An 18,204-nucleotide genomic window follows, 5' to 3' on the forward strand; every position below is an offset into this window, starting at 1 on the left:
AGAATCAGCAGCATCCACCGCAGTCCTGCTGATTCTGGACATCCATCAACAAGTGGGCTACGGAATCAAAAGTATCGGAGAATGAGCACGCAAAGATACTGTGGGACTTCCGAATCCAGACTGACAAAGTTCTGGAACACAACACACCAGACATCACGGTTGTAGAAAAAAAAAAGGTTTGGATCATTGATGTTGCCATCCCAGGTGACAGTCGCATTGACGAAAAACAACAGGAAAAACTCAGCCGCTATCAAGACCTCAAGATTGAACTTCAAAGACTCTGGCAGAAACCAGTGCAGGTGGTCCCGGTGGTGATGGGCACACTGGGTGCCGTGCCAAAAGATCTCCGCCGGCATTTGGAAACAACAGACATTGACAAAATTACGATCTGCCAACTGCAAAAGGCCACCCTACTGGAATCTGCACACATCATCCGAAAATACATCACACAGTCCTAAACACTTGGGAAATGTGTGATTTTGTGATACGAAATCCAACATATCTCTCTTGTTTGCTGTGTCATAATAAAATAATAATAATAATTATTATTTTATTTTTATACCCCGCCTCTATCTCCCCAAAGGGGACTCAGGGTGGCTTACTAACTGAACGGAAGATGCAGGAGTGAAAAATGTGATTTATGTGTCTCGTTTGGAAAGAGTTGTGAAGACTTTCCTTTCAGGTAGGCCTTGGTGAAGGCCACTTCTCCTTGCGATGTGACATGCACACATGCAAGATGACAGGCAGCGTGCTCTCCTCTGCCTCCCCTGCCTGTTCCTCATCAACTTGCCTGTCGCTCTGTTTGCGTTCAGTCTCCTCGATTTTCTGGGACAGAAATGTCAGCTTCCATCTCCTGCTGCCTTCCTCGCCCGCCTCCCTCCCCGCGCTCTCTCCCGGGACCCTCACCATCCCGCCTGCCTCTCCTCTCATAGGCCAAGGCCTGTCTCTGTCATGCTTGAGAACCTGGGTGGAAGGGAGGGAGTTTCAAACAAAGGGAGGGAAGGACAAAGGAAGAGGAAGGAGGAGAAGAAGAGCTCCGGGAGGGAGGGGAGAGGAGGAGGACAAGGCTCCTCCGCACCATTATTCGGAGTGCATGGAACACATGTGCAAGAAAGAACACAGATTTCAAACTTCTGCAGGCCCACGCATCTAAAAGTCCAGTCCCACTGTAAATAAAGAACACAATTGAGTCTCATGCTTTGGAATAGCAATGGGCCTCTGTTTCTGGATTGAAAGGTATTTTCAGGACAAACCAGTTTCCCAGGGACCAAACTCAGCGGCTTCTCTGACCTGCAGTAAACCTCCGAATAACACCGGCAACAGTGGGATAAACGTTTGAGCTGGCAGCGCCTCGGGTCTCTAATGAATCCTCTGGAATGTTAATAGTTTTGCTGGGAGGGAGGATCAGCGCTGGTTATGTGCCGGATTTGAGGAGGTTTTTCCCATCCCTCTCACCTCGGCACCTCTTGAGAAAGGCAGAGAGGAGGAGAAGGACACCACTGGAGACTACGACAACACACCGCAGGGATGGATTAAAGTTGCTGGAAAAGAAGCCCTTAATCCAAAGGATCTTTGCCAGTTGTGTGTGTGTGCCTCAAGTCCCCTGTCGATTTATTAATTAATATCATAGGGTTCCTTGGGTAACTTTCCTTCTTCTGACATTCTTGGGCATGTTTTAGTTCAGGCCCCCCAAGCCATCATCCAAACGGTGGCACTATCAAGTGCCATACAGACCGGAAAACTCATAGCAATCTAGTGATTCTGGCCATGAAATAATAATAATAATAATAATAATAATAATAATAATAATAATAATACAGTACAAGAAAACTGCACTACAAACTAGAGCTGACAGCTGGCACAACAAAACACTGCATGGAAAGTTCCTTCACAAAATGGAAGGAAAAGCTGACAAGGAGAAGACCTGGCTCTGGCTCACGAATGGGACCCTGAAGAAGGAGACAGAAGGCCTGATCCTTGCAGCCCAGGAGCAAGACATCAGAACAAATGCAATTAAGGCCAAGATCGAAAAATCAGCTGATGACCCAAAATGCAGACTGTGCAGGGAAGCTGACGAAACCATTGATCATATCCTCAGCTGCTGTAAGAAAATCGCACAGACAGACTACAAACAGAGGCACAACTATGTGGCCCAAATGATTCATTGGAACTTATGCCTCAAGTACCACCTCCCAGCAGTAAAGATATACACTCCCCTTGCCTCATTTCCAACAGAACTCTGGAAAAATCTCTGAGGATGCTTGCCACAGATGCAGGTGAAACCTCAGAAGAGAATGCTACTGGAACACGGCCACGCAGCCTGAAAAACTCACAACAACCCGGTGTTCTTAAGCATAAGGAAATGGGATTTGTCCAGTGCAGAGCTCCACTGAAGGGAAGCCTGAGGTTCTGTTCCCTTCTGGAAACAGTTTATTCAAAATAAATGCCGCCATTTGGTTCCCTACCTTCACGTATTCGCTGCCGGATCCGAGTCCATCTTGGTGCCTGTAAAATAAAAATAAAATAAGGTGATGCAAGAATCCTGGTGGTCCATCCTAACTGGAGTAAAAACATGGAATTAATGGATGATTTCCAACTACTGCAACCCTAAGTGACCCAAGGGTTTTTTTGGCATGATTTGTCCGGAATGACACAGCCTTCCTCTGAGGCTGAGAGAGGGTGAGAATGTCAATCAAGCTTGCAAATTGCAACATCCACACTTGCCTCCAACAGACAAGAGTTCTGTCTCCCATCATTCCACAGATATATATATACACTCCACTTTCCCCATTGCAACAGATTTCTGAACAAACCTCTGAGGATGCTTTGCCACAGATGCAGGCAAAATGTTAGGAGAGGATGCTACTGGAACAGGGCCATACAGCCCAGAAAACTCACAGCAACCCAGTGATGCCGGCCATGAAAGCCTTCGACAACTCTGGGACTTCACATTCAGTGTTTTAATGTGTTGTGACTTGGCCTTTGTGTGACTCTGATGAGGATTCTGGAGGATCCCATAACCACTGTCAGAGCGCGCGGTTTGGATAAACACACATGCAGCGGAAGATCAACGAAGAATCACTGGCACCAATAACGAGGCTGAAGCCTGTTTGGCTATCTACAAAAGATTTACTAACAAACGGAAAACTCTCAAGACGATATATACAGACAGAGTGCAGAGAGACAGAGAGCAGAACAGATAACACAAGGAGCTATTTATAACCACCTCTGCTGTCTGATGCAATACACAGTTAACTCTTTACACACTCGCATAGTGGACAGCAGACAGTGCATGATGCAATCTCCAGCTCACATTGCAACACTATAACTCAATTACATTTAAACAACTCTATATACAATCATTCCCACTTCAACAGATTCTGGGATGCAGTTTCAAGTTGATGGGATTCAGGTTCAGGATGAGTTTCAAGATAACTCTGATGGGAATTATGGGATTCAGGTTCAGGATGAGTTTCAAGATGACTCTGATGGGAATTATGGGATTCAGGTTCAGGATGAGTTTCAAGATGACTCTGATGGGGATTATGGGATTCAGGTTCAGGATGAGTTTCAAGATGACTCTGATGGGAATTATGGGATTCAGGTTCAGGATGAGTTTCAAGATGACTCTGATGGGGATTATGGGATTCAAGGTTCAGGATGGTTTCAAGATGACTCTGATGGGAATTATGGGATTCAGGTTCAGGATGAGTTACAAGATGACTCTGATGGGAATTATGGGATTCAGGTTCAGGATGAGTTTCAAGATAACTCTGATGGGAATTATGGGATTCAGGTTCAGGATGAGTTTCAAGATAACTCTGATGGGAATTATGGGATTCAGGTGCAGGATGTCCCTGCTGTGGGAGATGAGGAGCAGGAAGAAATGATGTTGTTACTGATGATGATTTTCAGGTGCAAGAAGCAGAAAGGGAGAGTAGCTCCCAGCCTCAGTCTGATAACACTAACGAGCCTGTGGCCTTGAAAGCGATGAATTTCTGGGGTTGAGCAGAAGTCTCAGAATAGCAAATAAGAGGTAGGACAAAGGGCAAAGAAATGCCTTCATGTTATGCTATTAAAACAGTCTGCTGAGAGGGAAATCTTCGTCAAAGCAATTTTCCTCGCTTGAATCAAGAACCAAGTTTGCTCTCCTGTATTATCTTGTAACCTGGACGTATCCTCGTTTCTGGGACTTTGGCTTCGTTTTAAGGACCTTGCTTCATGCCTAATGTTTCCATGGATTTGCTCGTACAGCCTTGTTTTTGTAACTCTCTTTTGGAACTGAGAGTTACAGTTTATGAACTATCTTTTTCTTATTTCCTAATAAACTACAAAAAACTACGATCTGTGTGCAGCCTGGTGTCTTTAGCAAGGTGAAGCTAACCTAATGAACCACTGCCCCCAGGCGGGGACTCTGTGCCAAAGGAAAATGAACTACAATCTGCGGGTGGAGAATGACTTGCCAGGAAAGAGGCCACTGGAACATAAGGGGTCGCTGTTGTCACCTCCTTTGAGACGTACTGCAGACGGGTGTTAAAAACCATCATGCGGGATGTCTAAATGTGTCGCCAACAGCTGTAGGAAAGGAAGGATTTAGACTTTCTGGTGAAATAAGGACTGTGGATGCCCCAGGTTAGATCCTCCTTCACAGGAACACCCAGAAAGTTAAAACTGGCCACTCACTCCACTTGGTCTCCATTTATGACCAAGGGCTGGATTCCTGGTCTTGTTATATTCCACTATGAGGTCCTTGGTCTTATTGATGTTGTAAAGAGCTAAGAACGTCCAAGGTTCTTTCAGGCAGGGGGGAATATTTTTTATCCCACCGTTGCCACCAAATTGTAAAGGGGTTATTAACAAATAATAATGACTGCCACCAAAGACTCAAAGAGGAGACCTTTTTCTTTTTCTTTCTTTCTTCTTCTTCACTTAGATCAGGGGTCCCTAAACTTTTTAAGCAGAGGGCCAGTCCACAATCCTTCAGACTGTGGAGGGGCCGAATTATCATTTGAAAAAAAAATCCAAACAAATTCCTATGAACACTGCACATGTCTTATTTGTAGTGCAACAACAACAACAAAACAACAACAAAAGAACAATACAATATTTAAAAATCAAAACAATTTTAACCAACATAAACCTATTAGGATTTCAATGGAAAGTGTGGGTCTGCTTCTGGCCAATGAGATAGTCAGGTTAATTAGGATTGTTGTTGTTGTTGTTGTTGTTGTGTGCCTTCAAGTCATGTCAGACTTTGGCCGAGCCTAAGTCTAAAATTATTTATTTATTTACTGCATTTATTTACTACATTTATATCCCACCCTTCTCACCCCGAAGGGGACTCAGAGCAGCTGTATGTACATAAAATATATTATATTATTAGCATAACACAATATTAGCATTATATATTACTGTATTGAACTATACCATTATACTATTATATAATATGTAATATATAACATACAATTAAAATTATTATATGGTATTACTATTACTATTACATTGTATAACATAAGATTATTATCAATATTATATGTATATACAATATATTATATTACTAAAACTGATATAAAATATTATATTATAAAACTGAGGGCGGGGGCCAGGTAAATGACCTTGGAGGGCCGCATCCGGCCCCCGGGCCTTAGTTTGGGGACCCCTGACTTAGATGGTAGTGTAACTTAGTTTATAATATAAGAGATAGAGTCTTAGATGTTGGAGGAACAACAACAAGTTTATTCAGGCACAGAGCTTAGTGGTTACAATTCTCACTTATGAGGCATTTTCATTAACTGTTACAATATTAGAATAAGATAAGTCAAACTCCCTAAAGTGTCTTTCTTTAACTTAAAGTAGTCAGAACTTCATCTTCTGCCACTTTTAAACCGTAGTCACCCCTGTGATATACAATCACAGATTCTCTGTTCCTTACTAGGACACAGAATACTTAAAATAAGTCACCAAACTTATTTTAATCCAACTCAAATTAAACAACTGAGTTTCCCTTGATCCCCTCAACTTAGGATCAATCTTCCCTGTGCCTCATCAGAGCACAGACTGAAAACCCTTTTTTTAAACACTGCACTTCTTCCACAAAACGGCAGTTGGCTCCGCCTACTTCTTCATGGCAACCAGCCTCTGAGTGCAGAGAAGCAATAACTGAAATACTCACAATTTTAAAACACAACACAGACAATTAAACATAACATCTGCAAACCAAAAATTCATACTTCATTACAGATGTTAATGGGACTATCCCAGAAAATCAGGACAATTGGAGGGCATGTATTGGTTGGGGATGCTGCAAACCAAAGCCCAGCATAACGAAAGGGCGCCAATCCAATGAGTTGTGTTCAACTCACAGCCTGCGCTTGCTCTTCCCAGCTTCCACCTGGGAAAAAGAGAGGAAGCGAGGAGCGCATGGGTTCGTACGCAATGGCTTCCTCTCTCTTTCCTGTCCCATCTGTTTCCCCGAAATGTTCCCAAACAGCAGGGGAACATCTTGCAGGGCGGAAGCGATCCCTCAGCAAAGCGGGCCTGAAATAACTGGCAGGATCCTGGGGTCAGGAACCAGACGCAGCCTCTGCCCTCTCCATCCTCCGCACCTTGAAAGAGTTTCTCTTCAGAAAAGCCCATTTCCACAAAAAGGAAGAAACTGGTAAACACGAGGAGGAAAACCCTCCCTTTGCTGAGTCCCCCAAATCATGTGAGATCTAACCATCCAGTCATAAGGACTAGGAGTGGGAGAGTGACCAGAGTTAAGTATGGCTTGAACTAGATGTATTGCAGAGTCCCACAGCCAGCATGGACACCACAGTGGCCTGGGGGTCCTGGCAGTTGTCCCCAAAAGGAACTTTCGCAAGCCTTGTTTCTCTGACCCTCCTGCAATGTCATACTTAGGAGACCAGAGTCACACAGGGGACAGAGAACTCCGCAGGGCTGGGTAGCAATTACTCTGCGTCACCCTTTAATCTTTTTGTGTATACAAGCAAAACAAACCTCCACTTTAGATTCAAAATAGGAGCAACTGGGAAACAGCAGGACTGAAACCATGCAGCCAGATGCCCCTTGGCTGTCCTCAAAGAGCAAATGCTCAACACAAATGAGTCAGGGGTTCAGCACCAGACTGCAGGGCCTGGTCTATCGGTGACTGCCGTTTTGTGGAAGAAGTGCAGTGTTTTAAAAAAGGGTTTTCAGTCTGTGCTCTGATGAGGCACAGGGAAGATTGCCGATGATGATGATAATGATGTGATGAGGTCTTTGGAGCCTTCCCCTTCAAAGGCAGCCTGAAATCGGGGCAGAGAGAGAGAGAAATGCATTTCAAGAGCAAATCCCCAGCACAAATGAGTCAGGGGTTCAGCACCAGGCTGCAGGGCCTGGTCTATTGGTGATTGCCTTGGAAGGCAACCATACTCGGACACTTCAGAGGCAGCCTGAAATCAGGGCAGAGAGAGAGAGATGCATTTCAAGAGCAAATCCCCAACACAAATGAGTCAGGAGTTCAGCACCAGGCTGCAGGGCCTGGTCTATCGGTGATTGCCTTGGAAGGCAACCATACTCAGACACGAGGGATTGCCGATGATGATGATAATGATGTGATGAGGTCTTTGGAGCCTTCACCTTCAGAGGCAGCCTGAAATCGGGGCAGAGAGAGAGAGAGAGAGAGAGAGAGAGAGAGAGAGAGAGATATGCATTTCAAGAGCAAATCCCCAACACAAATGAGTCAGGGGTTAAGCACCAGGCTGCAGGGCCTGGTTTATCGGTGATTGCCTTGGAAGGCAACCATACTCAGATACGAGGGATTGCCGATGGTGATGATAATAATGTAGTGAGGTTTTTGGAGCCTTCACCTTCAGAGGCAGCCTGAAATCGGGGCAGAGAGAGAGAGAGAAATGCATTTCAAGAGCAAATCTCCAACACAAATGAGTCAGGGGTTTAGCACCAGGCTGCAGGGCCTGGTCTATTGGTGATTGCCTTGAAAGGCAACCATACTCGGACACGAGGGATTGCCGATGATGACGATAATAATGTAGTGAGGTTTTTGGAGCCTTCACCTTCAGAGGCAGCCTGAAATAGGGGCAGAGAGAGAGAGAGATGCATTTCAAGAGCAAATCTCCAACACAAATGAGTCAGGGGTTTAGCACCAGGCTGCAGGGCCTGGTCTATTGGTGATTGTCTTGAAAGGCAACCATACTCGGACACCATACTTTCCTGCTTCCTAGCGGGGGATTGGACTAGATGGCCCATGAGGTCTCTTCCAACTCTACTATTCTATGATTCTAGGGGTTTAGCACCAGGCTGCAGGGCCTGGTCTATCGGTGATTGCCTTGGAAGGCAACCTTACTCGGACACGAGGGATTGCCGATGATGATGATAATGATGTGATGAGGTCTTTGGAGCCTTCACCTTCAGAGGCACCCTGCAATCGGGGCCGAGAGAGAGAGAGAGAGAGAGAGAGAGAGAGAGAGAGAGAGAGAGAGAGAGAGAGAGATATGCATTTCAAGAGCAAATCCCCAACACAAATGAGTCAGGAGTTCAGCACCAGGCTGCAGGGCCTGGTCTATCGGTGATTGCCTTGGAAGGCAACCATACTCAGACACGAGGGATTGCCGATGATGATGATGATGATGATAATGATGTAATGAGGTCTTTGAAGCCTTCCCCTTACGAGAGAGGCAGAGAGAGAGAAATGCAATTTACAGGGCCTCAGGAGAGCGGTGGGAAGACGGCGGTTGGTTGCTGGCGCTTGGAGGGGAGTGTGAGAAAAATTCCAGAGCTGGGGCAGGGGGCCCTGGGCAGGAAACGGGGAGCATGGGAGCAACTGGGGAAAGGAATGTGAGAGGGTCTTTGGAGCGCCTGGGCCTCCCTTGCAAACCCTTTGCCACTGCCTGCCCCCCCCCCCCCCCAACACTTCCCTCCCTGGACTGCCACAAGGGAGGGAGGCCAGCGCTATAAATAACCCCTCCCGCCGGCTGGCTAACTACAAGCAGATGTCTCTGGCTGTGATTTCATCCTGGGACCAGGCCGGCTTGCAGCAGTGTGTGTCGTCCATGCAAATGAATGGCTGGTGGAATTCTTGAATGAGAGTCAACAATGAACTTTCTTCCTCGCAGCCGGTCAAAGTGCCTGGGAGAAATTCTAGCGCTGCCTTGAGAGCAGGCTCGCTCTTGTAGTGCATCTGGTTCTTAACATCAGTTAGAACAAGGATCTCATAGTGGATTACAGAAAGGGCAGACCAGAAATCCAGCAGGACCAAGTGGAGCGAGTAGCCAGTTTCAAGTTTTAAAGAAATCTAGTTATTTTTATGATTTCAATGCAAATTTATTTTAAGGGGGTAGATATTTCTGGGTAACTGAAAGAACACTTCTGAAACGCTGATCTCTAAATATTTTTATGCATTGGTATATCTTTGTCCCTAACAGTTCAAAGAAATATCTAGGTACAGCACTACAAACTAGAGCTGACAGCTGGCACAACAAAACATTGCATGGAAAGTTCCTTGACAAAATTGAAGGAAAAGCTGACAAGGAGAAGACCTGGCTCTGGCTCACGGATGGGACCCTGAAGAAGGAGACAGAAGGCCTGATCCTTGCAGCCCAGGAGCAAGACATCAGGACAAAGGCAATTAATAATAATAATAATAATAATAATAATAATAATAATAATAATAATAATAATAGAAGACCTGGCTCTGGCTCACGAATGGGACCCTGAAGAAGGAGACAGAAGGCCTGATCCTTGCAGCCCAGGAGCAAGACATCGGAACAAAGGCAATTCAGGCCAAGATTGAAAAATCAGCTGATGACCCAAAATGCAGACTGTGCAAGGAAACCGACGAAACCATGGATCATATCCTCAGCTGCTGTAAGAAAATCACACAGACAGACTACAAACAGAGGCCCAAACAACTATGTGGCCCAAATGATTCATTGGAACTTATGCCTCAAGTACCACCTGCCAGCAGCAAAACTGGTGGGATCACAAACCTGCAAAAGAATTGGAAAATGAGCACGCAAAGATACTGTGGGACTTCCGAATCCAGACTGACAAAGTTCTGGAACACAACACACCAGACATCACAGTTGTGGAAAAGAAAAAGGTTTGGATCATTGATGTCGCCATCCCAGGTGACAGTCGCATTGACGAAAAACAACAGGAAAAACTCAGCCGCTATCAGGACCTCAAGATTGAACTTCAAAGACTCTGGCAGAAACCAGTGCAGGTGGTCCCGGTGGTGATGGGCACATTGGGTGCCGTGCTGAAAGATCTCAGCTGGCATTTGGAAACAATAGACATTGACAAAATTACGATCTGCCAACTGCAAAAGGCCACCCGACTGGGATCTGCACGCATCATCCGGAAATACATCACACAGTCCTAGACACTTGGGAAGTGTTCGACTTGTGGTTTTGTGATATGAAATCCAGCATGACTATGTTGTTTGCTGTGTCATACAATAATAACAATAATAATAATAATAATAATAATAATAATAATAATAATAATAATAATAACTTTATTTTTATACCCCGCCTCCATCTCCCCAAAGGGACTCGGGGTGACTTACAAGGGGACAAACCCAATCAACATAGTTAAAATATAAAATGCAGTAGAGTCTCTGTTATCCAAGACTCGCTTATCCAAGGTTCTGGATTATTCAAGGCATTTTTGTAGTCAATGTTTTCAATACATGGTAATATTTTGGTGCTGAATTTGTAAATACGGTAATTACAACATAACATTACTGCGTATTGAACTACTTTTTCTGTCAAATGTGTTGTATAACATGATGTTTTGGTGCTTAATTTGTAAAATCATAACCTATTTTGATGTTTAATAGGCTTTTCCTTAACCCCTCCTTATTATCCAAGATATTTGCTTATCCAACATTCTGCCGGCCCGTTTATGTTGGATAAGTGAAACTCTACTGTATGAACATACTAAGTGCACACATGGTACATAGAAGTGCATAAACAATAACAGAAAATCAGAAAAACAGGAATCTATATATATAAAAGAGTGATGGCATCAGGGCAGCGGTCAAACCAACAAAACTACAGGCCCCCCAACCTCGAAATTTGACAACACAACCCACCATTCACGGCTCTAGGTTGATACAACAAAAATAAAAGAAAAATAAAGTCCTAATTACAGGGAGAGGAATAATAGTTTTTATCCAATTGTTGCCAGTTTGAAGGCTAAGCTCCGCCCACTTGGTCTCCTAGCAACCTACTCAGTCCAGGGGACAGGCACAGTTAGGCCTCACTTAGGCCTCTTCCACAGATTATCAGATTTTAACTGGATTATATGACAGTGTAGACTCAAGGCCCTTCCACACAGCTATATAACCCATTTAGAATCTTATATTATCTGCTTTGAACTGGATTATTTTGATTCCACACTGCCATATAATCCACTTCAGTGTGCATACTAAACATAAAGACAACCATACAACAGACATTCAATACCACCACTACCTCAACAATTTCTCACCAACACCACCAGACAACGCCACAGCAACGTGTGGCCGGGCACAGCTAGTGTTATAATAAAAATAAATCAACCATTAAATCAACCAATAAAGTTGAAATAGCTGTCAGTTCCTTGGCATGAGTGGGCAAGCTAGTATAAATCAATTTTGAAGGTAAGGCTGATGGATAAAGTAACCTTATCCCAGGATTTTACTGGCAAGATCAGCCTTCCTTGCGCCAGGTCACCTACTCATACTATAACTATGAACTCCAGATTCAAACCCTAGTCCCATTTCTAGCCTCTCTTTCCTTTCTCTGTTTACAATCTCTTCTTAAACAAGGGCTTCCTTTGCCTCTGGGTCTGATTGACCAAGGAAGGGATTGACGGATCTGCTGAAAAACTGGCCTTCTTTCATCTAGAAACCGTTTGAGGGCAGTTGGGGTTGGTGTGTTTTCCTGTCCCGCCAACGACTGAATCTTTCAAAGAAGGCATGAGTCAGAGGGAGAAAGAAAGGCCGGTTGTGATGGGCGAGAGATAGGCGAGAGGGAGCCAAAGCAAGGCGACTAGGGAGTTGGTTTGAGGGCAAACGGCTATGCAGCGAAATCTGAACACAACAGGCCAACGTTTCAGGCAAACGATTCTGAGCATTGCATTTTTGGAAAGTGGAAATCACAACCTTTTGGAGATTTATGATCTGTGGAAAGGCATGACCTTGTTAGAAGTCATGAATAAATAGCCCATCTGACTTGGTATCTATGTTTACAACCTTAATGGCACTTTATCTTGCTCCTCACTCTACATGCTATATAGCACTTTAAGTGAAACTGTTCCCTTGTTCCTTCTTTACTCATTTTGATCCTATTCTCGGACCTGATGGAATGATGTATTGGTTCACCCTCTGCTGTGCAGAACAATTTGATGTTCCGGTTTTTAAAGGAACTATTATGTTGTTTTTATCCTGTATTGCATTGTTTTTAAATCTCATTGTTTTAGTGGATCGAGTGTATTGTATGCTATGTTGTTGTCATATTCTCGTTGTAAGCCGCCCCGAGTCCTGCGGGGAGATGGTGACGGTATAAATAAAGTTATTATTATTATTTTATTATGACACAGCAAACAAGACAGATATGCTGGATTTCGTATCACAAAATCACAAGTCAAACACTTCCCAAGTGTCTAGGACTGTGTGATGTATTATTATTATTATTATTATTATTATTATTATTATTATTATTATTACTGTATGACACAGCAAACAAGATAGATATGCTGGATTTCGTATCACAAAATCACAAGTCAAACACTTCCCAAGTGTCTAGGACTGTGTGATGTATTATTATTATTATTATTATTATTATTATTATTATTATTATTATTATTACTGTATGACACAGCAAACAAGATAGATATGCTGGATTTCGTATCACAAAATCACAAGTCAAACACTTCCCAAGTGTCTAGGACTGTGATGTATTATTATTATTATTATTATTATTATTATTATTAATTATTACTGTATGACACAGCAAACAAGATAGATATGCTGGATTTCGTATCACAAAATCACAAGTCAAACACTTCCCAAGTGTCTAGGACTGTGTGATGTATTTTCGGATGATGCTGCAGATCTCAGTAGGGTGGCCTTTTGCAGTTGGCAGATCGTAATTTTGTCAATGTCTATTGTTTCCAAATGCCGGCTGAGATCTTTTGCCACGGCACCCAGTGTGCCCATCACCACCGGGACCACCTGCACTGGTTTCTGCCAGAGTCTTTGAAGTTCAATCTTGAGGTTATTATTATTATTATTTGAAACACAACAAGATGAGTCCACAGCAGACACTCTTCTGGCTGTTGTCTTGGATCACACGTCAGACACTTCCCAAGTGTCTAGGACTGTGCGATGTATTGGTGAATAATAATAATAATAATAATTATTATTATTATTATTATTATTATTATTATTATTATTATTATTATTGTTATTATTATTTTAAGGCCATCGTAAATCAGAAAGGACTTGAAACCACACACACAGACACGGGTTGTAGGCTTTGGGTGGGGCCACATTAGTGAAAATGGCTCCATGTAACTATTAGCTTTTAATTAGGCCAGCCACTTAACGAATGCCATCCTGCCGTCTGTCTAAATTGGCAAGTTCAAAAGGGCAGTGAGTTCACAGCGAGGCATCCTTCAAACTCTCCTTGCTTAATTACTCAACAGTTTTGGCTTTGACATAAGCTGGAAAAAAAAACCCCAAACCAAACATTGGCCCCCTTCCAGTTACCACTTAATGGAATTGTGTAATAATTAGAGCTTGGGAAAGTGACTTGTTTTAGGCTCAATGGTTCAGGAGATGTAGTCCAAAACTTTCCTGAGATTTGCAAAGTTTGGTTGTAATGGGGAACTTTAGTTGTGGCTATCTCCATTGGGTTGTTGTATGTCTTTCGGGCTGTGTGGCCATGTTCCAGAAGTATCCTCTCCTGACGTTTCGCCCACATCTATGGCAGGCATCCTCAGAGGTTGTGGACATGGATAAACTAGGCAAGGAAGGTAAATATATATCTGTGGAGAGTCCAGGGTGTGACAAGAGTCCTTTGTCAGTTGGAAGCCAGCGCTAATGTTTCAGTGAATCACCCTAATTAGCATTGGAAAGGTTTGACTCTTGCTAGGGGGGCATCCTTTGTTCAGAGTCATTAGCCGTCCTTGGGGCTCCTCTGCCCTCAGAGTGTTGCTTCTTATTTACTATTCTGATTTTTGAGTTTTGTAATACTGGTAGCCAGATTTTGTTCCTTTTCATGGTTTCCTCCTTTCTGTTGAAGTTGTCCACATGCTTGTGGATTTCAATGGCTTCTCTGTGTAGTCTGACATGATAGTTGTTGGAGTGGTCGAGCATTTCTGTGTTCTCAAATAATGTGTTTTAGCCTCCCGTTTTTAACATTTTATGTAGTATGGTGACTTTTATGATGTTGATGTCTTATTGATGTGAAATTGTTTTACTGTTTTATCGCTGTTATTGTATTTTTATGTCAGGCATGGCCCCATGTAAGCCGCTCCGAGTCCCTCCAGGGAGATGGGGCGGGGTATAAAAATAAAGTTATTATTATTATTATAAAAGTTATTATTAATATACTGTGTCCAGGTTGGTTCATCAAGTGCTCTGCTATGGCCGATTTCTTTGGTTGATTAACTGAAACATTAGCGCTGGCTTCCAACTGACAAAGGACTCTTGTCACACCCTCGACTCTCCACAGATGTATATTTACCTTCCTTGCCTAGTTTATCCATGCCTCACAACCTCTGAGGATGCCTGCCATAGATGTAGGCAAACGTCAGGAGAGAATACTTCTGGAACATGGCCACACAGCCCGAAAGACATACAACAACCCTGTGATCCCGGCCATGAAAGCTTTCGACAACATATCTCCATTGGGATTGGAGCCATTGGTGTGACACCGAAGGATGGTTTATGGGAACGGATTAGCAATGGCTCATCTCCCCATAAGTCACTTCTGCCAGCGGGGGGTCTCCGTGACTCAACGGAAGGTTTAAGTTCAATTTGATACACTCAGAAGAGGCATCAATGGCGTGTTTACATATTGAAGAACATATTCTAGACATTCACTCCCATCTGGAGCAAACTCTCTCTATTGTTGAAAGGGATGCAAAAAGTGGTGGGACGCATAAAGCAGAAAACCATACAAACACGGAACAGACATGTATGTGTGTGTATGCCTTCAAGTAACTGGTCTTTCCAAACCCCTCTTTGTGTTGTACCACTTGTCACTTCCTTTCTGTGGAAAACAAAGGCTGACACTCATTTCCTGAACTGCATCTGATGAGCTCACAATGATTATAGGACAGCCTTTAACTTGATAGTTCCCTTAGTGCGGATGCTGAATGGGTGGCTTCCAGGCATGCTAGGCAGCCAGGAAAAAAAACAAACTATAGTTCAGCAATAGGGAACCAAGCTCAATCCTCAGCATCTCCAAGTAATGCTTGGAAAAGATCCTTCAGCACTTCATGCTCTGCTTGCTGTGAGCTGAATGCTCAACTATAAGTCTCCTGTTTGTATTTTTGGAGGCTCTGCTGTATTTTTGGGAGTTTTCCCTAAAATTTATTTATTTTATTTACAACATTATACCCCGCCCTTCTCACCCGAGGGGACTCAGGGCGGCTTACAAAAATTGGCAAAATTTAATGCCCAAATTGCAATCATAAAAACAAAACAATATAAACAGATCTGTTAATAACATTGTTAAAACACATTATAAAAACCTTAAAAACGTATATATAATTAATTCCATTCATCCGAGATCCTCATGCTTCATCCTTAAATCAGGCCATGTCAACTTTGCCATTTACTCATCAAAAGCTTGGGCACATAACCATGTTTTCATGGCCCTTCTGAATCCCAGCAGGGTAGGAGCCTGTCGGATATCTCCAGGGAGGGTGTTCCACAGTTGGGGAGCCACCACCGAGAAGGCCTTGTCCCTCGTTCCCACCAGCCGCGCCTGTGAGGCAGGTGGGACCGAGAGCAGGGCCTCTCCAGATGATCTTAGTGATCTTACTGGTTCATAGGAGGAGATACGTTCGGACAAGTAGATTGGGCCAGAACCGTTTAGGGCTAAAACCTTCTACACTGCCATAAAATCCAAATTATCAGAGCAGATAACCCACATTTATGCGATTTCCTGCTTCTTGGCAGGGGGTTGGACTGGATGGCCCATGAGGTCTCTTCCAACTCTACTATTCTATGATTCTATGAACTGGATTAGATTTTTTTTTTCGTGTCAGGAGCAACCGAAGTTGCTTCTGGAGTGAGAGAATTGGCCGTCTGCAAGGACGTTGCCCAGGGGACGCCCGGATGTTTTTGATGTTTTACCATCCTTGTGGGAGGCTTCTCTCATGTCCCCGCATGGAGCTGGAGCTGATAGAGGGAGCTCATCCGCACTCTCCCCAGGTGGAATTCGAACCTGGCAACTTTCAGGTCAGCAACCCAACCTTCAAGTCACTTAGTCCACTACGCCATCTGGGGGCTCCATACTGGATTAGATGAGTCTACACTGCATATAATCCAGTTCAAAGCAGATAATCTGGATTTTATATGGCAGTGTAGAAAGGGGCCTGAGAAACTCGCGGGAGTTCCCTCCAGCTGGCACAGCGCAAAGCACTGACTTACAAGGACCAATTATCTCTGACCTGCAGAACTTGCCAGTTACTTTTCAAAGACTGCAACTCCCATAATCCTCGAGGGGATTATGGGGATAGCTGTACTCAGGAAAGGTCATTGTTCCAATTACGGATGTTCTCCTGGCTCCCTCTCCTTTTGTGGAGGCTTGACTTAGCTTACCCGGCATGGTCCAAGTCGTGGAACCTCCTGCCCACCTCCGTCATCATCTCTCAATCTCTCCTGATGAGTGAGAGAGGAATGAAAGGGTCTTCTTGCCCTTCTGTTGGGAAGATGACTCTCTCCGCTGCTCCAGTCCCTTCCCTTTCTTTCCAAGCTTTGCCTGTTGAACTTGTGGAAGGCTGGACCGGGCAGGGAGTCCCTCCTCTTGGTCTCTGTCTCTCCTCCCCAATGCCGGTCCCTCCCTCCTTCCTCTCCTGGAATGCGAAGCTAAGCAGAGGCCCGGAGCTGAGCAAAATTCCTCGCCTTTTACCATGCCCCTGGCATCTCCAGACGGCTCCATAACATGAACCGCCTGAGAAAACAAACATTGAGTGGTGTGTGCCTGTTTGGAAGGGGTTGCGCATCCCATCGGATGGGGAAGGGAGGGAACGGACAGCAGTCACATCTTATCACTGAATCACAGAAAAACAGAGTTGGAAGAGACCACATGGTCCATCTAGTCCAACCCCCTTATTCCATGCAGGAAAGTACTCCCGACAGATGGCCATCCAGCCTCTGTTTAATAATAATAATAATAATAATAATAATAATAATAATAATAATAATAATAATAATTTATTATTTGAAGTCAAAAATCAGAAACTCCTCAAAACACAACAGACAAAAAACCAGTACAAGAAAACCGCACTACAAACTAGAGCTGACAGCTGGCACAACAAAACATTGCATGGAAAGTTCCTTGACAAAATTGAAGGAAAAGCTGATAAGGAGAAGACCTGGCTCTGGCTCACGAATGGGACCCTGAAGAAGGAGACAGAAGGCCTGATCCTTGCAGCCCCGGAGCAAGACATCAGGACAAAGGCCATTCAGGCCAAGATCGAAAAATCAGCTGATGACCCAAAATGCAGACTGTGCAAGGAAACCGACGAAACCATTGATCATCTCCTCAGCTGCTGTAAGAAAATCGCACAGACAGACTACAAACAGAGGCACAACTGTGTGGCCCAAATGATTCATTGGAACTTATGCCTCAAGTACCACCTCCCTGCAGCAAAGAACTGGTGGGATCACAAACTTGCAAAAGTATTGGAAAATGAGCACGCAAAGATACTGTGGGACTTCCGAATCCAGACTGACAAAGTTCTGGAACACAACACACCAGACATCACAGTTGTGGAAAAGAAAAAGGTTTGGATCATTGATGTTGCCATCCCAGGTGACAGTCGCATTGACGAAAACAACAGGAAAAACTCAGCCGCTATCAGGACCTCAAGACTGAACTTCAAAGACTCTGGCAGAAACCAGGGCAGGTGGTTACAAAAGATCTCAGCCGGCATTTGGAAACAATAGACATTGACAAAATCCCGATCTGCCAACTGCAA

General features: G+C 44.0%; 1 protein-coding gene across 3 annotated transcripts in view; it reads right to left on the minus strand.

Moving 5' to 3' along the window:
- The window catches only part of sh2d3c (SH2 domain containing 3C), a 53,837-nt gene that overhangs the window by 24,823 nt on the left and 10,810 nt on the right, over nucleotides 1–18,204 (minus strand). For 2 of the 3 annotated variants that reach the window (XM_062959413.1, XM_062959412.1), the window contains exon 4: nucleotides 2,466–2,505. In XM_062959413.1, coding sequence (XP_062815483.1) covers nucleotides 2,466–2,505 — 40 coding nt within the window. Of the gene's footprint in view, nucleotides 1–2,465; nucleotides 2,506–16,822; nucleotides 17,001–18,204 lie in introns of those variants that run through there. The other variant, XM_062959414.1, reaches the window with a different exon arrangement.

The sequence above is a fragment of the Anolis carolinensis genome, unplaced genomic scaffold, assembly GCF_035594765.1.
Source record: "Anolis carolinensis isolate JA03-04 unplaced genomic scaffold, rAnoCar3.1.pri scaffold_7, whole genome shotgun sequence".
NCBI classification, from domain to species: Eukaryota; Metazoa; Chordata; class Lepidosauria; order Squamata; family Dactyloidae; genus Anolis; species Anolis carolinensis.